Raw genomic sequence first — 24,815 nt, 5'->3', positions numbered from 1 at the left:
CCCCCCTCCTCCTGTGTTTTAACTGACCTTTCCAGTAAGCTCTGGTGCCCTGGTCTGGTCATAGCATAGCTATCTTATCTCTTCCTGGGATCGGTTTGTGTAAAGACAAACCACCCTGCCCCTTAGGAAATCAGTCAACTACTAACAAAGGTCTGTCCCTGCAGGAGATGAGTTAACTGTTAACCTAGTTCCCTGTTTCCCGGCCACCTGCGTGTGGTTTTTGCCTTTATAAACTCATGTTCTGCAAACGCTCAGGGCTCCAGTCAGCCAGCGCTTCCCTTGTGTTGCTGTCTGCCTGAGAGCCCCTGCGCCGCGCTTGTAATAAAAATCCTCTTGCTTTTGCATCAAGTTTCGGTCTCCGCGTTTGACTTGGGGTCGTCGCCCCCTCCGTCGGACTCACCGGGGGTCTTGGGACCTTACACTCCAACTGCTTTCTTTTATCCAGAATTGCAAAATAAACATTTTGGCTCCCTCTGGCAACAGAACCTTGAATCATTTTCTCTTCACTTCTCCAGATGAGAGACTTGGAGGGGTGACAAGAAAAAAATTTTTTTTTCAATTAATTTCCATTTGTTTCAAGTCTGGGTAAACTCTGGGCACACAGCAACCAGGATGATATGATTATGGAAACTATTAATCTCTCATCAAAGAGCCAACTCATGGTTACGGAGCAGTTGGCACGTTCCTCCAAAGGGCTTGTGCAGCACGATCCTCCAGGTTCTTTAGGGGCCAGAAGTGCTCAGGGTGCAATCTGGGCAATTTCTAAAAGATAAAATAATCCTTCAGTGCTTTGTGAGTTGTTCTAGAAAACTTTATTCTAAGAAATATGGCCAAATAGAGTGGAAGAGAGAAATCAAAGATTTTCAGATGACTCAAGGCTCATCTAAAAAGGTAAAATGTGGTCCTTTAAAGACCAGAGATCACTTGATGTGGGCAACAAGCAAATGGGTGCATGTAGAGCAAGAAGTCTCCAAATTGCTTTACTCCTGTCATCCTCCTTCCCCCTGAAAATTGCTTTAAATACTGAATACTATAATCATAAAAATTGAAATAACTTCTATAAGTTATTTAGGACAAACAAGAGAGCTGCCTGATTTGTCCAAACCTAAAACACACATGAAAAGAAATTAAAGAATTCAATTTAGGGACTTTGTTCCAGGGTCCACATCATCAGATTTCTTTTCCTACCAATGGTGACAGAAATAGAGTACAGACTTCCCCGTGACAAGGAAGTTAAAGGACTGAGGTTTCCTCCAGGAGACGTGCTTGCTGACTGACCAGGTGACTGCTTGCTCCTGGGAACATGTAGGAAAAGTCCAACATCAATTGTATTTTGAAGAAGGCACACTCATGGATTTATAAAGGCAACCAGCCTCCCCAAGGACAGTCCCAAAAGAAGAGTGCATTTCCAGAGATGCCAAATGGAGTGGGATCAACAAGCACTATTTAAAGCAAAACTACATGCTCCCACTTTAAGTGACTTATAATAGAGAGAAAGGCATTCTCTGGAATTGTGGACTATGAGAAATATACGTCCCCCACCCACCCATCCACCTTGCTTTCGCTCTTTCCTGGAAGCAAGCTCATACTTCAGGAAGTCAAACTCCTCCAGGAGAATACAGAAAGCCTCTTCATCCTTTCTTCCCGTAATCCCATTGTTGGAGTCTGCATGCTCCAAGGGCCTGACGTCAATTCTATGAAAGGACCGTTCCCCCAAACGGTTCAATTTCTAATGTAATCATACAAACCCTGATTTGTAAGGAGAAAAACTCAAAATCATTATAAACAGATCCCATGATGTCAAAGGAAAAACAGCTAGTTTAATAAGCAGCTTTCTTTTATTACAATAGGCTTGACGTCATTATTTACTATTTCCAGCACTAAAACACAAAGCCATGTGCTACACTGTGAACCAGCATGAAAAGGGTATGTGGACTTTGCTGAGTTTAATATCCTCTTATTGACAATAGATAGAAGATCTGAACAAGGACTAGGAACAGGAAATGATTTTAGTGATTTCATTACAGTAACAGAGAAAAGCATTTCCAATGACAGGGATTGACAGATGGTCTGGTAAGGCTTCACTTCTAAACAGCCTGCAGGGCAACAAGCCCAATATTGATATAAGCTCAGTGTATAATTAACGAGGTGTCCTAGTGAGCAGAAAAGTTTTCATAAATATATGCTGTAGCCTTAGCAGTGGAACACAGAAAGCTGGAGTTTAAAAGTTAATCTAAAACCATTTCATAAGGAGAGCGCACTTGTGATCTTGGTTCCCAGCATGTCATCAGTTTGGCTCAAATAAATTCTTTAAAAAAACAACACAAAAAAAACCATACATATTTTTATTGATTTCAGAGAGGAAGGAAGAGAGAGATAGAAACATCAATGATAAGAGAGAATCATTGATCAGCTGCCTCTTGCACACTCCACATTGGTGATCGAGCCCACAACCTGGCTATGTGCCCTGACCAGGAATTGAACTTTGACCTCCTGGTTCATAGGTCAATGCTCAACCACTGAGCTACTCTGGCCGGACTCAAATATATTCTCATAAATTTTTTAAAAAATAAAAATAAAACCATTTCACAAGGAAAGGTATTTAGAGGCAGCAAGAGGTATACAGTAAGACTGTAGCTAAAGAGCTCTAATGTTCTAAGTAAAAATCATATTTGCAAGAAGTATCATGTGGTGGTATAGCTTCACTTAATTCATCTCTAGTGAAAAATAAATGTGGTTGTAGAATTTTCAGATTATTGAGACTTTTCAGATCTCATTCAAGGAAACCTAAAATGCTTTATAACATACAGGATGGGGCAAAAGTAAGTTTACAGTTGTGAGTACTCAAAACAGAGTTTATTCTTGTATTACTTATAAATTATTGTATTATTTTCCATAGATCAACTGTAAATCTACTTTTGCCCTGCCCTGTTTTTTGAAATCATAAAGTGTAATGTATCCAGTTTTGTTCTTTTTGTTCAAATTGCATTGGCTATTTGGAGTCGTTTATGGTGCCGCATGAATTTTAGGATTGTTTTCTTTCTATTTCTATTTTCTAAATGCCACTGGGATTTTGATGGGAATTGTATTGAATCTGTAGATTACTTTGAGCAGTATGAATATTTTAATAATATTAATTCTTCCAATTCATGATCTTAGGATGTCTTTCCATTTATTTGTGCTTCCCTTAATTCCTTTTGCCAATGTTTTGCAGTTTTTAGTGTACAAGTCTTTCACCTCCTTGGTTAAGGTTATTTGTAAGCATTTCATTTTATTATAGCTACTAGAGGCCTGGTGCACGAATTCATGCACAGGTGGGGGGTCCCTCAGCCTGGCCAGCGATCAAGGCCCATCGGGGGACTGGATGGCCGGGGGAGGGATCCTGGGAGGTTGGCTGTGGGAGCGCACTGACCACCAGAAGGCAACTCCTGCATTAAGTGTCTGCCCCCCTAGTGGTCAGTGCACATCATAGCGACTGGTCGACCAGTCATTCCGGTCCTTCAGTCATAATGGTCACTTAGGCTTTTATATATCCTATCTAATAAAGAGTAGTATGCAAATTAAGTCACTCCATCACTCTGTCACAAAGATGGCGGCACCCATAGCTACAAGATGGCGACGCCCAGTCCCCTCAGCACTGCCGCTTAAGTGTCCAGGCCTGTTGGCCAGGCAGGTGGAGGGGAAGGTGTGGGGGGGGGCCACTTCATCGCTGCTAGAGTGTCCAGGCCTGTCGACCCGGCCAGGGGCCACGGGGGCGAGCAGCGCGACATGATCCACCCACTCTGGCAGCCGATCCAGCCTCGCTGCTCCGCCACCAATGGAGTGTCCTGACGCAGTGGACACAGGAGCAGAGCTGAGGCAGCGGAGACAGGAGGGAGCGAGGCAGTGGAAAAGGGCGGGCTTCGCTCCCTTCTCTGCTTTGCTCCGGCTGCAGGAAGCCCTATTCTTGCAGGAATAGGCCCGAGGAAGCCCTATTTTTGCAGGAATCTTCCTGCAATGGGCCTCTAGTATAGATTATAAATGGGATTGTTTTAAAACAGACATAGACTAATAGAACAGAACAGAGAGCCCAGAAATAAACCCACACACAGTCAACGGTCAACAAAGATAGCCCCTTTGCCTTTCTTCTTTTCCCTCCCTGAATGTGGATGAAAGGACCAGAGATCGTATAGTCCCCTTAACCACAAGACAATAAACATGAACACACAGGTCTACATGGCAGAACACCTGGACGAGAAAGGAGCTAGCGTCCCTAAGCCACCATATCAGGTCTGGACTACCTACCTCTGGACTTCTTATTGCATAATGCATAAAAGCTATTATAGTATGTTTTTCTATTGGTGCAGCAGAATATGCTTGTAGTGGACACAAATATAAAATTCTCACATAAAAATCAAATTAACAGTTATAGAAAAAAATCCTTGGGATGTCTTTATTCTTGGAAAAAAACGTCAATGACAAGCTTGTATTTTTGTTTTCTTTACCTGAAGAAAACAATACCACATAACCAATACCCCCAAAAAAGGGGGCAGGGGTGTTTGATGGTGATGAAACTCCAGATTCCAATACTAAACAAAAATGAGATTAAGGCCGGGGATGGGAGAAGTGCATGAATGTAATACCAGACAACTATGGTCTTATACAGGTTTTATCTAATACTTCCTATACATCAATTTCAACTGTCAGTAACAAAAATAAAGTTTACTTCTTGGGCAGAGGGAATTACAATTCAGTTTTTAAGTCTGAACCTTTAAACTTGGGAAGCTTTCTTCTAGGTCACCAGCAAGGGTCTTATCAACTTCATATAGGATTTTAAGAAAGTCTTCCACCTGTGAATCAAACAAAAGAATCAAATAACATAAGTAGAGGAAAAGGTGAACTAAGATATTGATTACTAACTATAAAAATGCTCTGCCTGTAATTTTTAAATAGCCCAGAGGAAAAGAAATGATGATATATTCCCAGATGACAATAATAGTGCTTCCTGAAACATCAATGAAGTGACAAGATCTTACTATTTTGTTTTACTTTTAAACTAGTATTTACTCTCCCACTGATTCCACTTTAGGTCCATTAATGAAGTTTTATTTCCATCCTCCTTCCTGCCACGTCCCTTCACTCTCATATTTTTTTAAAATATATTTTATTATTGAGTTTTTACAGAGAGGAAGGGAGAAGGATAGAAAGTTAGAAACATCAATGAGAGAGAAACATCGATGAGCTGCCTCCTGCACACCCCCTACTGGGGATGTGCCCGCAACCCAGGTACATGCCCTTGACCGGAATCGAACCTGGGACCTTTCAGTTTGCAGGCCGACGCTCTACCCACTGAGCCAAACCAGTTAGAGCCACTCTCATATTTTCATATTTCACTTTCCTAAAAAAAGTTCCTATCTTGAAATTGCCTCTAATGAAAGCAAGCAAATGTGATGTAATTCAAAGAACCAGAAAAACCTACTGATTGTACCTAAGAACCTTATTTTTGATTAATATATGTATTATCTACTTCCTATCAGAAAAGAATACTGTAAATTCAGTGTTGATTCCTTTCTCTTAAAACCTGAACTGTTCCTCAGGATCCTCCCATGACTTATCCAGCAGTCATCTGTCTGGCAAAGGCAGTAAGTCATGTGAATTGTATGCATTATCTTGTTTGACAATGGCCTCAAAAATCAAGTAATCCTCTGAAATGCAATCACCTATACATTTACCCCCACTCACCATAGGGCTATAGGAAGGAAGAAGGTTTTGAAATGCACAGGAACACTTCTGCTTGCTTAACTGGCCCTCCTTTAGTCCCTTAGTCACAGTTTCCTAAAACAAAACAAAAAGAAGGGAAAATTTCTAAAGCTGTATCTGGCAAATAAATACAAATCCATTTATACAATTCTCCACTGATCGTACAGGCATTTCAAAGGTCCCAAACTGAACCCAGTATCATTCTTTCCTGTGTAACCCAAACACTTGCTCCATTGCAGTCCTTATTTTAGTGAAGACTACCACCACATACCCACCTACCCTACTACACACACCAAAAACCTGGAATACAGCCAAGACTTTTCCTCCTCTGCTGCTGACTCCTTCCCTTGAGTGTTCATTCTATCAATAATCTGTTATCCTACACCTCCTCTCCACCCACACGTCCATTGTTTAGATAGGCTCTCATTTCTCAGATTCTTCTTCCTTTTTTCTTTTTTGAGTATAGATATATTTATTATTTTGATTGGGTAATGGTATCATAGATGTATACATAGGCTAAAGTTTTTCAAATTGCACTCTTCAAATATGTACAGTTTACTGTATGCCAATTATAAAAGCATAGAACAGACTAATGAATCTCAGAGGGAAAGTAGGCGTGGAAAGAGATTAACCAAAGAATTTATATGCATATACGCATACCCATGGACACAGACAATAATGTAGTGAAGATCTAGGGTAGGGGCGGAGGGTAGAGGGGGGACAATAACGGGGGATTGAGGAGAACATCTGTAATATTTTCAACAATCAAGATAAATTTTAAAAATAAAAAGTAATAAAAATTACTGATGTACCAGATTATTCTTGAAGATTACAGTCACAAAAGCCTGTTGATTGGTCTCTAGATCTCCAGCCTCAACTGTCTCTGATCTTCTCTCTCTTGCTTTTGGAGTAATCTTTCTAAACAGATCTTATCACTTGATGCTTTTTAAAAAAACCTTTAGTAGTTCCCCAGTTTCCTCCAGATTAAGTCCAAACTCCATTAAGTATGACATGTAGGAACTTTCATGTCACATCCTGCTTTAATCTCAGCCCACCTTTCTCCCGTATCTCTACCGCTTAAGAATTAGGCAACATCTACGTCCCTCTCTCCAAAAACACAAAAGGAACAGCAAACAATGGGAAAAATACTTGCAATGGATATTCAGAAGATATAGTATTACCCATGGAATTCCATGCCAATAATCAAAACTAATAAATTTATAAAGCAGGAAACACAACCAATATACAAATATATGTAAAGATATTCAAACTCACTAATAATAAAAAATGCCAATCAAAATAAGGTACAATTTAATCACCTCTTGAATTTTACTTGACATAAAATTATAATATCCAATAATAAGGATCAAGTAAAATCAACATTTCACATGTCAAAAGACTTTTCAAAAAATGTAGCCATTATGCCTCAGTCATCTTCACATTTATAATGTCAAATCTAGTAACCTAACTTCTGAAAACCTAGGCTAAGGTAAAACAAATCACCAGAATAACAGAAACTTGTTTTGATAAATATTCTTGAAAAAACTTCAATGAATATGAATATATAGTCTATAGTTATGTTCATATATTTTTACCCTAAAATATATGAACAATAAGGATATGCTCAAAGGAAGAATAGGCTAATAAACCTGAACGTATTTAGGAAAACTATTCCTTAAAAAAAGTTTACAATCAATTTTATAAATTGATTTTTTGGCAAATTAGGTATTAAACTGGCTCGGTAAAAAGTCTTTCATTGAATTGATCTAGTCAGGAGAAATGCTTACAATGTAATGTTAAGTGAAAACTGTATATATAGGTTATAAATATGTGAAAGACATATACATATATAAAAATATACCAAACCACATCAGCTGCTGGTTTAAAACCTATAAGCTTATGGTGACAAGTTCTTTCTTCATTTTGCCAAAAATAATAACAGTAATAATAAAGTTGGGAACATTAAGCAGTTCATACTTTCTTTTGCTGAAGAAACCATTAATACGTCTTTCTTACCTTTGTTAATGCCTGAAAAATATTAGAAAGAAATTCACACGAAATATCCTTTAAGATTTCCAAGTGGAAATAATCTTGGGTTAAATCAAACTTTTTAGTTTCTTCTGTGTTAGACTCTGCCGAATTCTCTGGTTTCTTCTGACAATGTTCCACATTTTGTAAGACACGAATCAGGCTGTCTATTAGAGAAAGATCTACTGTACAAACAAATCAAGAGGCATGAGATTAGCCAGTTAAGTTTGGTTATTCACTCACCATTCATTCATTCATACTGAATATCTATTAGTGCTAGAGATACTTTAGGTACTATAGTCATAGTGCCACACAAGATCATCAAAGCCTCAGCCTTCAAGAGACTTATATTTTCATACTCTCAAATGTGCAAATGAGTAAAGCAGGTCATTTCAGATGTTGGTTAAGTTGTATGAAGAAAATTAAAGGGACTATAATAAAGCAGCTGGCAGGGGAGGCTCTCTGAAGAGGTGACACCCAGTTTTCTAGGATAAGAAGAATCAATGCAAAGAGCCCAGAAAAATATTCCAGGCAGAGAGAACAAGTGCAAAAGCCCCAAACAGGAAATGTCATGGAAGGTCTGAAAAACTAAAAGGCCAGTGACTTACACTGTGTGAGCAAGGAGGGCACAAGATGAGTTTAGAAAGTTGGGCAAGCCCTGCTGGTGTAGCTCAGTGGTTAAGCACCAACCTATGAACCAGGAGATCACAGTTCCATTCCCTATAAGGACATATGTTTTGGGCTTTATCTTCAGTAGGGGGCGTGCAGGAGGCAGCCGATCAATAATTCTCTCTCATCATTGATGTTTCTATCTCTCTCTCCCTCTCTGAAATCAATAAAAAAATTTTTTTAAAAACCTATATCCTCTAGTAAGGATTTTTTTAAAAAGGGAGAAAGAAACCAAATGAACAATACAAACCTGGGCTTTAAAATCTGACAGAATTTAATTTAGTGCACTAAAATGATACTTGCCTTTTTCTACCTTTAGATACTCCTGTTCAACCTTTGAAGCATAGATGGCAGACAATACTGAAAAAATAGAGGCCAGCACTGTTTTCTGTTCTTGAAGTATGATGGGTGGATCATCAGACTGGCAGAATTCATGGCAGACTAGGTCAAAAAGTAAATTCCAAGTGTCTTTTCCAGTATCAGGACACTGTACTTAATAAAAATGATAAAGAAAATAGTACTTTAAAAACAGAAAACAATTAAATGAGTAGATATAGTGCTTCCCCATATAACATCTTACCAATTGCTTGCATTCCATCATCTACTGTAGTAAGTAGCTGTAAGATGTGCATGTAAACATCGAGTCCTTCCAGATTTTCAGAACTAAATATAAAAAGCAAAAGCACTGAATCAACAACTTTACTATCTATAGGGTTGTAATTGTTCATCCATTCATTCAACAAATACTCATCACTCTGTACTAGTTCACTCCCAGAGGTGTTAAAGATAAAACAGGGAACAGGACAAAATCTCTGTACTCACTGGAGCTTACCAGTTTGTTCTAATGGGGAAATCAGTAAAAAAACAAGTATCCTATAATATAATCAACATGAACAAGACAAGAAGAAAAATTCTTTTTCACCTTGTCACATGAAAACAATGCAGAAACCTGAGAGGTGATACGTTATCATTCTGGTTTACCTCAATAATCAGGAGGGGGGAAAATGACTTTTATAGAATGAATGTAAGGTCCACTACACCAAGCACTGACAATAATGAAGTTCTTAAAACTTCACAGGATTATCCTAGCTCCCTCGCTCAGAATACTAAAACCATGTTAAGTATAATTTTTGTGTTCAACAGCTTGGATTCCTAGAAACTCACAATCCTAGTTCTTCAACCAAACAATTATGTAAAAACATAGTAATTAAAAGATGGTCTAGCAAATATTTAAGTACCTACTGTTTTCAGGTACTATGTTAGGGGCTGGGAAAACAGAGATGTATAAAACACTGTTTCTACCTTCATGAGGTTTACAGTCTAAAAGGAAAGAAGATAAAGGGGCAATAGCAAAGTAATAAGAATGTGATTCTAGAGGAAGTCCAAGGTATGAGAGGAACACATAGCAAAAAAACTTCATTTACTTTGGAGAATCAGTAAAGGTATCTTAAGAGAAATATTGTCGACACAGAAACCTGAAGGGGTAAAGAAATGTTTGAAGTAGAGGAGACATAGTGTGCAAAAGCCTGGAGTTACGAGAGCTTGGTTCCGTTGAAGAAATAAAGGAAATTTCGTATGGTTGAAACACAGAGTACAAAGAGTAAGTATAGAGAAGCACTATGCAAGAACTTTTAAGTAAAATTTTTTAAAACTTTGAATCTTTTCCTAAGAAAAGCAGCTGAAGAGTTTGAAGCATGAAGGTGGGATGATCACTACAGTGTGCTCTACAGTCGAGGCTTGCAAAGAGCAAGCCTCGAACCAGGGAACTCAGGTAAGAATGTTGCAGTTGTCCAGGTGAGAGACAGTGGCCTGAAGGGATCTCAGAAAAAGTCAGGACCAAGGCTTGGAGGTTGAGTGGCCATGGGAAAAGAGTGGGATGGGGAAGAACTGGCAACAGCTTCCATATTCTTCCCTGAGATTGAGAATACTGAAGAAAATTTGGGGGAAATGATGAATTTAATCCTCATTTGGATAAAGGTCATAAAATTAATAGGCTTTAATGTGGGTTAGTAAGCACTAAGAATGCACAACTGACCACTAAACAGATCAATTCATAAATTAATTTTCTAGTCACTAACAATAAACAGTTTCAATAACCTACAAGACCTAGTAATCACTCTTGGGAAGATTCCAAAAGCCAGTCAGTTATCCAAGACTGGCATATATTTACAAGAAGCAAGAAAACAAATATATGACATTAGCTGAAGAAGTTGTTAAATGTCCAATGGAAAATAAAGCAAAGGAAAATCTTATCTACTTGATTTATATTATACAAAATTGCTTAAGATTTTAAGACACTAAAGATAAATAATGCTGACAATAGCCTACAGCTAATTAGTATTAGAACGGGTACTTTGTAACCATTAATAATTCTTGCACAGACCAAATATACTGTCACCACAAATACTAGTAGTAAACCAAGCCTGATAAAGATCAGCTACGTGCTATTCATCCTGTCGGAAGGAAATTAAGATGACTTATTATCTAAGGATACTTCTAGCAACTAGATTTTCCCAGAATATTTTGTACAAAAAAGCTCACCTACCGTACTTGTTTGGCAGCTTCAAGCACACAGGGCACAATTCTAAACACTCGTTGATCTTCAGAATCTTCCTGGGGTTGGCCCTGAGGCTGAACGGCCCCATTTCTAATCCACTCCAACATTAGCTTCTCATCCAAATCAAAGAGCTTGTCTACAACCTCCCCCACCTTCACCAGCAAGTCAACTGCAGAGAAGAAATCAGATATTGAAATGAGAAACAAATTTTAAAAGCAGTAATGTTAATCGAAATTCCTAAAGCTATCTGAACAATGCCAATCTTGCCAAAGCATTACTTATTCCAAGAGCAATAAGTTTGCCTCCTTTGCTTGGGAGTTTAAGAAACAATTTTATGCCCTGACTGGGTAGTTCAGTTGGTCAGAGTGTGTAATCCAGATACACCAAGGTGGCGGGTTTGATCTCTGGTCAGGGCACATACAAGAATCAACCAATGAATGCATAAATAAGTGGAACGACAAAGCTATGTTTATGTCTCTCTCTCTCTCTCTCTCTCTCTCTCTCTCTCTCTCTCTCCACCCCTTTCCTTTCTCTCTCTCTAAAATCAATGAATAAAAATTTTAAAAGAATTTTGTATCTTTTTCTAAATAATATTTTTCAATTACAGTTGACATACAATCCATTAGTTTCAGGTGTACAACATAGTGATTAGATATTTACTTATCTTACAAAGTGATCATCCTGATAAATCTAGTACCCATCTAACATTATATAAGAAATTTTATATCTTGAGTTGAAGTACTTTCTCTCCTAATACTTAGCCTTTAGATGACCTCCAGAAATAGTTACCTGGTTTCCTAACAAAAAATAATCAAAAATTTTTTCTAGCCCTGGCTGGTTTGGCTCGCTGATTAAAGAATCAGCACATGGACTGAAGGGTCGCAGGATTCCTGGTTAAGGGCACACACCTCATACCTTGGATGCAGGGTCCCCCGCCCCCAGTATGGGTACATGTGAGAGGCAACAATTGATGTGTCTCTCTCACTTCAATGTTTCTTTCTCTTTCTTCCCCTCCTCCCTCCCTTCCACTCTCTCTAGAAATCCACGGAAAAAATATCCTCAGGTGAGGATTAAAACAAAAAGATTAGTTTGTCTTTTTAATTTTTTTCTATATTACATGGTGACTTACCATTTGTTGAACTTGACATGATGAAGCAAATGCTATCATAAATAGCTGGATGTTCCTGGATTCTTTCAACCCAGACACTGGCCACTTCTGTCTGGGAAAGGCATGTAAGCAACAATCTACAGGATAAATAAATGTGAGCTTAATAGCTATCTTTTAAAAACAGTAAAGGAAATTCAAGAATAAAGAGTTAACTCTATTAGCCTCCCTTCTGGGTGAGTACAAAAAATCCATAAAAAGAGGAAAACATACCTGCTTGTTTCCAGCAAAGTAGGAGGGTCTGAATCATACAAACAGTGCAATAATACCTGGCTACAAAAACAAAATAGTTAAACCAATATGCATTAATTCTCTCATTTTAAATATCAAAGCAGAGTTTTCATTTAACTTTTAAAACTTTTTAATTGTGAAATATAGCATATATAGCATATATAGCATATGTAAAAGCCTGTGATAAAATCTACACTCAGTGAATAAATACAAAGCAGAAAACAGAACAGTGCTGCATCTCCATAGCCCATGTGTCCATTCCAAATCACAATTCCTTCCCATCTAGAAATTACTATCCTGACTTTCCAGCAGTTATTTATTTGCTCTACTCTATATAATTATTTAATATATGTTGGCTTTAAACTTTATATGAAAAGAAATTATATTGCATGCATTTTTGTGAGTTTTAGTTTAGATATGCAAATAAGACATTTAAACATGTGTTTAAGATCTACCCATGTTGTTCCTGGCTACTGTTCTTTGATTCATTGCTGCAGAACATTCCATTGTATGAATGTAACACAATGTATTTTTCCAGCCTATTACTGATGGACACTTGGGTTAATTCCAATTTGTGGTTATTTTAAGCAATGTTCCTACAATGCTCATACGTTTTCTATGAGCATCCTAATGTATGTGTGCATGGTTTCTCTTACCATATATCTGCTAGTGGCATTGCTGGGTCACAATATATGCCTACCTACTAACTTGACTAGATAATGCCCAACTGTTCCAAAGTAGTTGAACAAATTCATATCCTGTCATCAATGTAAACTGTTCCAGAATAATTTTAAGATAATCACTTATTGAATTAATAAAACTTAACATTACTCATTCTCAGATTTTTGACAGGGACCATTAGAGACCAAGCACAGTCCTGAGTCATATACTCCATGAATGATTATCAATTACTGAGGGATAAACAGCTAGGATCTGAAGTCCCTCCACACCAAGAAGAGGTAATATCACTTGAATCCCGTAATAAACCCTACAGTCCTAACTGGCAATACTGCCCAAGACAGGTTTCTAAACTACTGTGGGCACAAATTTATTTGCGATTCTGATTAACAGCCATGAAGCCTTTGCCTCGAATATGAATTCACTCACAAAATTTAGCATATATTTTCAGGGCTAGATATATGTGTACTCAAACCTGTTAAAGTAACCAGGGTTCCCATCATTAAAAATCCTCTACCCCCAACATTCCTGTCTGGAGAAGACAACTAGCCTCCAAGCACAGTACAAAAGCCTTTGAACCACAGAGGCAATCCTGTGTGTTCTGGTCTGTTGAAGTCAGAGTTCTCAGGGTAACTCTGTCAACAAGTCTAGTTTATCAGACTCTCTGAGCCTTTGGGGTCCCTGAGCCTAAACTGTTTTGGACTCTAATCAGGTACCCCATGTCTAAGCTCTGACTCACTGGTTCTTATCCTATCTGATTTACCACCTGCTGATGATAGAGGTCCCTTTCCTATAAAAATCTTGACTCATGACCATAAATAGTGTGAAAGCTCCTAGCTACCATCAAAACACAATGAGCCCAACTGGCGTGGCTTAGTGGTTGAGTGTCAACCTAGGAACCAGGAGGTTACGGTTCAATTCCTGGTCAGGACACATGCCCAGGTTGTGGGCTCGGTTCCCAGGAGGGGGTGTACAGGAGGTAGCCAATCAATGATTCTCTCTTACCACTGATGTTTCTTTACTCTCTCCCTCTCCCTTCCTCTCTGAAATCAATAAAAATATATTTTTAAAAACATACACACAATGACATTTCTGGAGAGTGTTCATCAAGAGAAAGGAAGTACTACATTTCATAATATTTTCCTATCTCTCCTATGTATCAGGAGTTCCTTAGGGATATGAAATACAAATCTATTTTTTTAAACATACTTATTATGTAGTAAAACTTACCCAAGATTTTTATTATGGCTGATGGACATACATATCTCCTGGAAACAGGCCATATTACCTAAAATTCCCACACAGATTTCCTGTCAAATCAAATATCACAGGTCACAATAGCTCTAAGTTGACAGGCACATAAAAGAATAAACACTTGAAGAAAAACTTTCACTGAACCTTGGGCAATAGAACAGGAGGCAGCATATAGAAGTATATTGCCTGCACCCCAATCTTAACAAGCTCAGACTATCTGGGAAGGGATGGGAGACATAGGAAGAAGATCAAGGCAGGCAGAAGTTACGGAAGAAAAAATCTTTTTTTAAAAAATATATTTTATTGATTTTTTACAGAGGAAGGGAGAGGGGATAGAGAGTTAGAAACATCGATGAGAGAGAAACATCGATCAGCTGCCTTCTGCACACTCCCTACTAGGGATTTGCCCGCAACCAAGGTACATGCCCTTGACCGGAATCGAACCTGGGACCCTTGAGTCCCCAGGCCAACGCTCTGTCCACTGAGCCAAACCAGTTAGGGCTGGAAGAAAAATATCTATGGATAAACTGAATCTTAAATGATTGGTAGGATTTATTTTTCTTTAAATATATTTTTATTGATTTCAGAGACAGAGGAAGGGAGAGGGGTAAAGAGATGAAAACACCAATAAGAGAGAAACATCGATCGGCTGCCTCCTACTGGGGATCAAGCCACAACCTGGGCATGTGCCCTGGCCAGGAATTGAACCAGTTACCTCTTGGTTCATGGGCCACACCGGCTGGGCGACTGGAAGGATTTATATATGCAAATAAGAAAGACATTTAAACAAGGGGCAAAGTATCAGGAAAGGCAAAAAGGGAATAATGTACATGGCTAATACAGTGGACAGTAAGGAAAGCAGTCTGGCTACTGTATAAAGTGAGAGAACAGCATGAGATAAATATAGCAGGTAAAAAGGATCAGGATTAAGGGTCCTGAATGCCAAGAAGAGTTTAGATTTAATTTAGGAGGTTAAGTAGAGCCATGAAATCCTCAAGGAACAGGACAATATACTGCAACGATATTTAAGGAAGATGACTCTGGCAGCAAAATGCATTGAAAAAACTTTAAAAAACTCAGTAATAATAACTGTTATTTGGCACTTACTATGCCCAAGCACTGCTCTAAGCACTTTCTATGTATCGTCTATATATATAAAAGCCTAAAAATAATTAAAAAAAATAATAGGGAAAACAAAAAGCCTAAGCCTGGGGCTGGATATTGAACCTGCTACCCAGGTATGTGTCCTTGACTGGGAATGAAACTCGTGACCCTTTGGTCTGCAGGCTGATGCTCTAAACACTGAGCAAAACCATTCAGGGACAGGCTCAGGATTTTTAAAAGCTTCTTAGGGCAAAGCTTCTTAAAATGTGGGCCTTGGTCCAGAGCAGTAGAATCACTTGGGAACTTGTTCAAAATCCTTGATCCTACCCCAAACCTACTGGATCAGAAACTCGGGGGTGCGCCCAGAAATCAGTGATCCTGGGATATGTTGAAGTTTGAGAGTCCCCATCCTCAGTGATTCTAACGTGTGGCCAAGTAGCTTATAGACATGTATAATGATATGACTAATTCCTGAAACGTGCCATTCCTGACGTGTTTATTTTAAGTACTAATCATGAATCAATGTATTTGTTAGAAAAATATGAGAAAATCATATAACTGTCAAGTCTTTATCTATACATATAAAACCCTAAGTGACCAGTCAACTGTTTGACAGTTCGACCGGTCGCTACAATGCACACTAACCACCAGGGGGCAGACGCTCAATGCAGGAGCTCCCTCCTGGTGGTCAGTGCACTCCCACAGTGGGAGCGTCGCTCAGCTCGCTCAGCTGACCAATGGGCACCAGACACCGGGCTCACAGTTGGCGAGTGCAGCTGCGGCGGTACGGGCCTCTCCTGCCTCCGCAGCAGCGCTACCAGGCAGCGGCAGCGGCAGGTGCTCTGGGGCCGGATGAGCAGGAGTGGGAGCAATGTGGTGCCTGGCCCAGGCTGAGGCTCCTCCTCCTCCCCAGCCTCCTGCTGCTTCACATACTACTACACCCCTTGGGGGATGTTGGACTGCCGGGGATCGGGCTGAAACTGGCAGTCCCACATCCCCTGAGGGGTCCCAGATTATGAGAGGGCACAGACCAGGCTGAGGGACCCCACCAGTACAGCTCTGTATTAAATCAAATTTTAATTCAACATTCAATCTGTAAAAACTTGCTATAAAATTCTCCACTTCGTAATTTCAAAGGGAGAAAGAAAGAGAGACAATAAGTACAGTGGTTATACTGAATGGCAGGCTAGGCTCAAACCCCAACTTTATTCTTTCCTAATTGTAAGACCTTAGACTAATTTCTTAAGCTGAGACCTAATTCTTTTATTTATAAAGTAGAGATAAATGCCTACCTCAAAGAGTAGTAAAACCAAATATTCAGTTACTCATAATTATAATTACTTAACAGACATTAGTCACCTACAATATGCATAACACATAGCAACCTAAATGGCACTACAGCAAAATACATTGCACAGAACATACAGAGTAAATGAGAAGTACAGGTAATTATTTGGGAGTTTATTATCAGCAATGGCCACTGAGAGCTTACTTCTTTGGGAAATGTTGGGAGAAAAGTATCATCTTGGATAATAGATGTGAATATTGAGAGGGGATGGAAAGGGAGGCCCCAAGATGGTGATGATCACAGTAAGCTCCTGAGATGCTAAATTAGAAGGAAATCTGAAGGGTAGATTTTATGCTAGGAAGATGAATTAGATTCAGGTTATGGAAAGTGTTGAATAACGGGCTGAGTTTAGAATGAAGATTTTTAAGCAGTGGAGGATTTTATGACTAAAAAAGGGCAATAAACAGAAATGGAAGGTCCAGGAACTGTTCCCTGTCCTGCCACATATTAGCAGCATAACTTCAGTTATGATTATCTAAAAGTACTGATCTCCCTGGTCTAGCCCAAATCTAAAATTCTAGGACTCTAATAATTTTAAATAGCACATTACCTAGTACCTGGTAATGTTCAATAAGCATTTGCAACTGATTTGTAGCCAGTAAGAAAATTAAAGTGAGAAAAATTTAAGACTGTCCAGCATTATGTTATTGCTCCAAAGAGGAGGCATAAAAATGTACATACTTACTCTTAATCGAGGACATTTGGATTTGGCCAATACACCCATAAATATTTCAGGAGCATTAAATTCTTGGAGAAATGAAGCCACATCCTGAAAATAAAAATGATAATTAACATGGATGTTGAATGTTCCTCTTTAAACCCACAGCTTAGGCAATCGTAAAAAAATTTTAATTCCACATATACCTACTTTCAGGCATAAGAAAAAGTTAGGAAATGCGTAAACATTAATGCTAGAAAGTCTTTGTGGTAGCTGGTCCCAAGGCCACGGAACAATTCCATAAACAAATCTAAACTACTTGTGATATTCCAGAGGGCTGTTCTCTTTTCTTGCCTTGAATATATTAACACTAGAGGCCCGGTGCACAAAAATTTGTGCACTCCGGGGGGAGGGGGGGGCCCCTCAGCCCGGCCTGTGCCCTCTCGCAGTCTGGGACCCCTCAGGAGATAACGACCTGCTGGCTTAGGCCTGCTCCCGGGGGGCAGAGGGCAGGCCTAATCCCTAGGTGCAGCCCCTGGTCAGGCTCAGAGAAGGGCCAATTGGGGAATTGGGGCGCCGCCCCCTGTCATGCACAGAGCAGGGTGGATCGGGAGGTTGCGATGCCACCCTCAGTCACAATCAGGGTAGGGCCGATTGGGGGGTTGGGGCACCGCCCCCTGTCACATTCAAGGCAGGGTCGATGGGGATGTTGCGGCGCCACCCCGTCAACCACAGAGCAGGGCCCATCAGGGGGCTTGGGGCTCCGTACCCTGTCATGCAGAGTAGGGCCAATCAGGGGGTTAGGACGCTGCCCCCTGTCACACAAAGAGCAGGGCCCATCAGGGGGGTTGGGGCTCCATACCCTGTCACACACAGAGCAGGGTCAATCAGGGGGTTGGGGAGCTCCCCCATCATGCACAGAGCAGGGCCGATCAGGGGGTTGAGGAGCTCCCCCGTCACTCACAGAGTAGGGCCGATAGGGGAGTTGGGGCACCGCCCCCGTCACACTCAGGGCAGGGCCGATCAGGGGGTTGGGGTGCCGCCACTCTCACACTCAGGGCAGGGCCGATGGGGAGGTTATGGCTCTACCCCGTCACACACAGAGCAGGGCCTGTGGGGGTGGGGGGGTTGGGGCGCCGCACCTTGTCACACACAGAGCAGGGCCGATCAGGGGGTTGAGGCGCCGCACCCTGTCACACACAGAGCCACAGGGCGATCAGGGGGTTGGGGAGCTCCCCCCTATCAGGCACAGAGCAGGGCTGATCAGGGGGTTGGGGCGCCTTCCCCTGTCAGGAACAGAGCAGGGCGGATAGGGAGGTTGTGGCCCCGCCCTCTGTCACACACAGAGCCGCAAGGCGATCAGGGGGTTTGGGCGCTGCCCCGTCACGCTGATCCCGGTGCCAGGAGTCCTCTTGGCTCCGCTGATCCGGTGCTGGGAGGCCTCGCGGCTCCGCTGATCCCGGTGCTGGGAGGCACATTACCCTTTTACTATATAGGATAGAGGCCTGGTGCATGGGTGGGACTGGCTGGTTTGCCCTGAAGGGTGTCCTGGATCAGGGTGGGGGTCCCCACTGGGGTGCCTGGCCAGTCTGGGTGAGGGGCTGAGGGCTGTTTTCAGGCTGGGACTGAAGCTCCCAACTGCTCCTTTTTTTCTTTTTTCTTTTTTTATTCTGGGCCAGCTTTAGCTCTGGCTCCAGCTCTGAGGCCTCTGCTGCTGAAAGAAGGTATCTGGTTTGTTTAGGTTCTATAATCGAAATTCTGTATCAACTCCAGCTCTGAGATCCCAGCTCGCTGAAAGCAGGTTTCTGGGGTTTTGTTTAGCTTCTATATTTGTTACAATGTTTCTTAAACTGCAAGCTTAGAGGCCGGCAAGGCAGGCAGGGAATGTTGGAGTCCTCCATCACTGAAGCAAGCAAGCCTCATGTTAGTTTCAAGCTGCGTGGCTGCCGGCCGCCATCTTGGCTGGCAGTTAATTTGCATATCGCCCTGATTAGCCAATGGGAAGGGTAGCGGTCGTACACTAATTACCATGTTTCTCTTTTATTAGATAGGATTAATGATCTTCCTACACATCAGGCATTCTCATTCATTCAAACACATTTCGTGATTGCCAGGTATCATGCTAGAAGCTAGGAATAAAGAACAAGTAACACTCTTAATTTCTGTCTTCTAAGAGCTAAAAAACACAATAGGGGAAACAGGTGAAAACTCCTACTGGGTTATGCCCAAAATCAGAACTTGTGCTTTTCAAAATCTTCAACAGAAAAAAATTCTGATCACAGTATAACTGCAGCAGCTTCACACTTCCTTCCTAGAGAGTTTGCCCTGTCCACGGCACTTAACAGGATACACTACACAGGTAAAGGAACCTGGAGTGAACATGTGACCCCATTTTGTTATAAATGTGGGCCCCAAAACTAAATCAGTTTGCTGAAATCAGAGAAGGCTTAAATAAATGTAAAGATATAACTTGTTCATGGTTAAGAGATTCATTCTCGGTAATTTACCAATTCTTCCCCTAAATGATCTATTAATTCAACTCAATCTCAGATTCTAAAACTAATATGGAAATACAAAAAACCAATGACAACCAAAACAACTTTGACAAAGAACAAAGTTGGAGGATTAACACTACCTGATTTCAAGATTTATTATAATATTAGTCGTCAAAATTGTGTGGGATTGGCGTAAAAATAGACAAATAGATCAATGGAACAGAAGAGTCCAAAAACACATTCACATGTTTATGTACAAACAACTAACTTTTAACAAAGGTGTAAAGGCAATTCAGTGGGAAAAGGACAGTCCTTTAAACAAATGAGCTGGAACAATTGGATACCCATATGCAAAAAAAAAAAAAAGCTTCCATCCATACCTTGCATTATACTCAAAAATTAACTCAAAATGGATCATAGATTTATAAATAAAAACTAAAATTATACCATTTTTAAGGAAAAAAAAGAGAAAACAATGCAATTTAAAAATGGGCAAAAGATTCAAACAGGCACTGCACCAAAAAAAGATAACACTGCAAATAAGCACATGAAAATGCATTCAACATTATTAGTAATTAAGGAAATCCAAGTTACAATTATAATGGGAATCACCACACACTTATTAGAATGGCTAAAATTAAAAAGACTGACCATACCAAGTTGGATGAGGAGAAAGTAGAACTGGAATAGTATCACATACTGCTTATGTTAATGTTAAATGTAAAAAACATTTTGGGGGAAAAATCTGACCATTTTAAAAATATATATATTTATATTGATTTCGGAGAGGAGAGGAGAGGGGAGGAGAGGAGAGGGATAGATAGAAACATCAATGAGAGATAAACATCGACTGGCTGCCTCCTGCACACAACCTGGGCATGTGCCCTGACTGGGAATCGAACAAGTGACCTCTTGGTTCATGGGACGACACTCAACCACTGAGCCACACCGGCCAGGGCTGTGCAGTTTTTGTTCAACTATGCCTCAAGTATATTTTGTGTTAATGATACCTCAATAAAGCTGTTTTAAAAAATGGCTAAAGACAATGAATAGCCATTAACAATTTTTAAGACAGAAGAATATAATTAGATTGTGTTTTAGGAAAAAGATAACTTGGGTGGCAATGTGGAAGACAGAGGGAAGTGAAAGAGACTAAAACAGGATTTTAATCAGAAATCTATCACAAAGACCAAGTAATAAAATGAGAGCTTATGTGAGTTGATCTCTTTCGCCTTTTTTCTTACCAGTAAGAAAAACCTGTATCACAAGGTTATTGTGAACAACAGATGGAATTATATACATGAAAAGGCTTGAGTTATAGAGTACAATACAAATGTTAAAATATTATTGCAATTATATACATGCAATCCCTTCTTGTCCCTTTCCTCTAATTTAATCCTGGTACATCAATGGTTTCCTAACTCCTACCCTGCTCTCAAATACGAGGTCAGTGTTCTCTTTAGGTATGTAAGTATCAGAACATTCCTGGCTACAAGAGTTCTGGCCTTCATAAAAACTATATACAGGGTGTCCAAAAAAAAAAAAAAAATGTATACACACCTTAACAGCTGATAGCTCAATTTTGAAAATAAACTGTATTTAATATACACTATCTTTATAATTAGTGTGTGTATACATTTTTTGGGATGCCCCATATTTGGCACAAACCTAAAAGCCAAACCTGTAGCATTTATAGCTCCTGGAACCTCATTCCCTGTACCACATACAGGAGTGATTACAGACACTAAAGTCTTTCCCCAGAGATTTAAAGACCAACCTTTAAGAAAAAAATCACCCAACAGTCTTTCACGTTCATTTCCTACCCCGTACCTCATCCATTGACATATCCCATACTCTGCAAATCTCATTCTCCATTTCTTCATCAAGCTCCATCTGCTGCTCCTCATCATCTGAGCTGGATTTGGTGTTTTCAGGGCTAACCATCTTCAGAAACACAAAAGAAAAAAGAGAAATGAATCAAAGTTGTCCACAGTACTCCTCAAATAATATTATCCCATAATCATTTATAAGTCACAAAGATACTACCTTCAAAGAGTTTTCTCTTGCAAAAACCTTTTTAAAAAATCAGTATCTTACGGAGATCTATTCATTTAACATTCATAGAGTAAATACTGTTGCTAGGCACTGGAGTAGAAATACAAAGATGATTAAGATTTAATCCCTTGCTTTCTTTTTTTTTAAAATATATTTTATTGATTTTTTACAGAGAGGAAGGGAGAGAGACAGAGAGCTAGAAACATTGATGAGAGAGAAACATTGATCAGCTGCCTCCCCCCTACTGGGGATATGCCCGCAACCCAGGTACATGCCCCCGACCGGAATCGAACCTGGGACCCTTCAGTCCGCAGGCTGACGCTCTATCCACTGAGCCAAACTGGTTTCGGCATAATCCCTTGCTTTCAAGAAGTTTAGGGTATAGTGGGTAAAACACGGGTAAACAGATCATCAGAACAGAAAAGGCTAAGTGATTCAACTGAATTGTGGACAGAGTTGTAAGGGCAGCCCGGCTGGCGTGGCTCAGTGGTTGTGTCACCTATGAACCAGGAGGTCACAGTTGGATTCCCGGTCAGGGCACATGCCCAGGGTTTTGGACTCCTGGGGTGTGCAGGAAGCAGCCGATGGATGATTCTCACTTATCATTAATGTTCCTATCTCTCTTTCTCACTCCCTGCCTCTCTCTGAAATCAATAAAATATTTTTTTAATTAAAAAAAGTTGTGAGGGCAGAAATGAGGGACCAATGACCCATGCCTGGGAGAAGTTAGGGAAAAGTTCTCTTAGGTGATATTTAAGCTAAATCTCTGAGGAAGAAGAGGAGGAAAGTAGGAGAGTTCAGAGTTAAGGACCTAGCATGTTTGGGAATGGTGAGCAGTTTTGTGTCATGAGCAGATGAGACTTGGAAAGTTTGCAAAGAGCCCTGGATTCTGAGCTAAAATATATGCATGTTTCTCCTGTAGGCAAAGGGAACTATGAGGAGTTTTGTTTGTTTTTAATATATTTTTATTGATTTCAGAGAGGAAGGGAGAGGGGGGGAGAGAGAGAGAGAGAGAGAGAGAGAGAGAGAGAGAGAGAGAGACATCAATGATAAGAATCACTAATCGGCTGCCTCCTGCACGCCCCCTACTGGGGATCCAGCCAGAAACCCGGGCATGTGTCCTGACCTAGAATCCAACCCTGACCGACATTCGACCACTGAGCGACACCGGCCGGGCTGTTTGTTTTTTAAAAGGAAGATTATTCTGGCAACTGTGTAGAGATGGACTGGAAAGGACCGAGATTAGAAGTAGGTAACAGCTGGGGAAATGTAGGGAAAGAAACGTTCGCAGCCTCCCATAAGCTAAGGGCCAGGGTAAGCACCCGATGGCCATGGTCTTATTTAACCTACACAATAACCCTATATCCCACCACACAGACGTTACCAGCCCACTGTAGAGACATTGGGAAAGAAATCGAGGCTCTGAGCGCTTAGCAGCTTTGCCCAGAGTCACCCTGCAAGGAGGCGACGAAGCCGCGCTTTAGGTACCAGACCTCTGACTCCAAAACCAACACTGTATTACAACAAAAGTCCATGAAACAGATTATGAGGGCCTAGACTTCGGAAACGACCGTGGAAATGGGGAGCAAAAACCCGGGCAACGCCTTTACATGGCCACATATTTTTGGAAAACTTGCGAAAGGAAAATATGTTAACCGCAAGCGCTCCGGCAGTCCTGTCTCTATGCCTCCTTTAGAGCTGGGGGGCCGGGGGAGCTGCCAGGACGCGGGGCGCGGGGCCGCGCGCGCCGGGGGAGGGGTCGCCGTGGGGCCCGCGGGCCCCGGGCAGGAGGGGCGGGCCGGGGCGCGGGGGATGGAGGGGGAGCCCACGCGAGGCGCGAGTTTCCACACCTGGATGAGCCCGCTGAGGACGCCGAAGAGCCAGTGCTTGCTGTACACCGTGCTCCCTATGCAGTCTCCCCCGGCCCCCTTCTCCTCGTCCTCGTCCCTGGGCGGCGTCGGCGGCGGCGAGGGGTTACGGTCCATGATTTGGCCGCCACAGGTCTGCAGGGGCCGCGCCGGAAGCCGCCGGAGGAGGCGAGACGCCTTCTGGCGCCAGAGGGCCCGGCGCTGCTCTCGCCACAGCGCCCCCTGCTGCCCAGAGCCCTGCTGGGCTGAGTGCCGGCCCAATATTCCCATCAGGGATAGGAGCCCAGATGACTCCCAACTCTCCCACTCCCCGCCACTCTACCAGGCACAGTCACAGTCATAATTGTTATTGGCCAGCCTCACTGGACCGTGCGTTTCATCTCCTACATATGCTGTGCTGGACTGTACAGGACATGGTCATTTTGCCATATGACTTCTGCCCCACAGTAGGCAGTCTAGAAGCGATTCCTACTCCAGGGTGGCGACCAACAACTCAATTATACTCGGAAGTGGCTGAAAACCACATAGATGTCCCACTTAAATGCAAACAAGTTGTAATCCCAACTCAACTTCTTAGATCTCTAAAATGTCTGTGACCACCCCCTTGGTCACTCAACACAAAGAGAAATGTAATGGTGGGATGTTGGAATGGACAGAGTCTGTGGCATTCACTGCTTAGAGTTAAAATAATTTTACTCTTTTAGATTTTACAAAGGTGTTCGACCATGTAAACACTTTATCAGAGTCCCTCCCAGGGTCTTGGAATGGTCCCATATAAGTGAAGAGCCCTTGAAGCTTAAGCTTTGTCAGCTTCACAGTAAACCTGACACTGCCTATGTGGCATGCCTGATAGGACAGTGCAAAAGTCATGCAGAATGCAGGATGGTTCTACGTTTGCAGCACTGTCCCGTAAATTGTAAGGTTTAATGGATGGCCCGTCCACTAAATGCCCCCATAATTGTGCCA

General features: G+C 41.2%; 1 protein-coding gene across 2 annotated transcripts; it reads right to left on the bottom strand.

Annotated features, from left to right (window-relative positions):
* Positions 1-4,405: 4,405 nt before the first annotated feature.
* Positions 4,406-24,004, bottom strand: SAAL1 (serum amyloid A like 1). 2 transcript variants are annotated; one of them, XM_081099584.1, is made up of 12 exons: positions 23,832-24,004; positions 21,757-21,870; positions 17,459-17,542; positions 14,298-14,377; positions 12,372-12,431; positions 12,123-12,238; positions 10,982-11,162; positions 9,017-9,099; positions 8,740-8,928; positions 7,756-7,952; positions 5,722-5,814; positions 4,406-4,829 (listed from the first exon to the last, which is right to left on the bottom strand). In XM_081099584.1, exons 1-12 carry the CDS (start codon positions 23,964-23,966, stop codon positions 4,737-4,739), a joined length of 1,425 nt encoding a protein of 474 aa, XP_080955710.1. In that variant the 5' UTR covers positions 23,967-24,004; the 3' UTR covers positions 4,406-4,736. The 2 variants fall into 2 exon arrangements, with proteins under 2 accessions (XP_080955710.1, XP_080955711.1); XM_081099585.1 differs by having other exon boundaries at positions 7,756-7,949.
* Between the last annotated feature and the right edge of the window lie 811 nt (positions 24,005-24,815).

Source organism: Myotis nattereri, assembly GCF_964212035.1.
Source record: "Myotis nattereri genome assembly, chromosome: 9".
Classification (NCBI taxonomy): domain Eukaryota; kingdom Metazoa; phylum Chordata; class Mammalia; order Chiroptera; family Vespertilionidae; genus Myotis; species Myotis nattereri.
The sequence above is the reverse complement of the archived record's forward strand: the minus strand, read 5'-3'. Positions and strand labels throughout refer to the sequence as shown.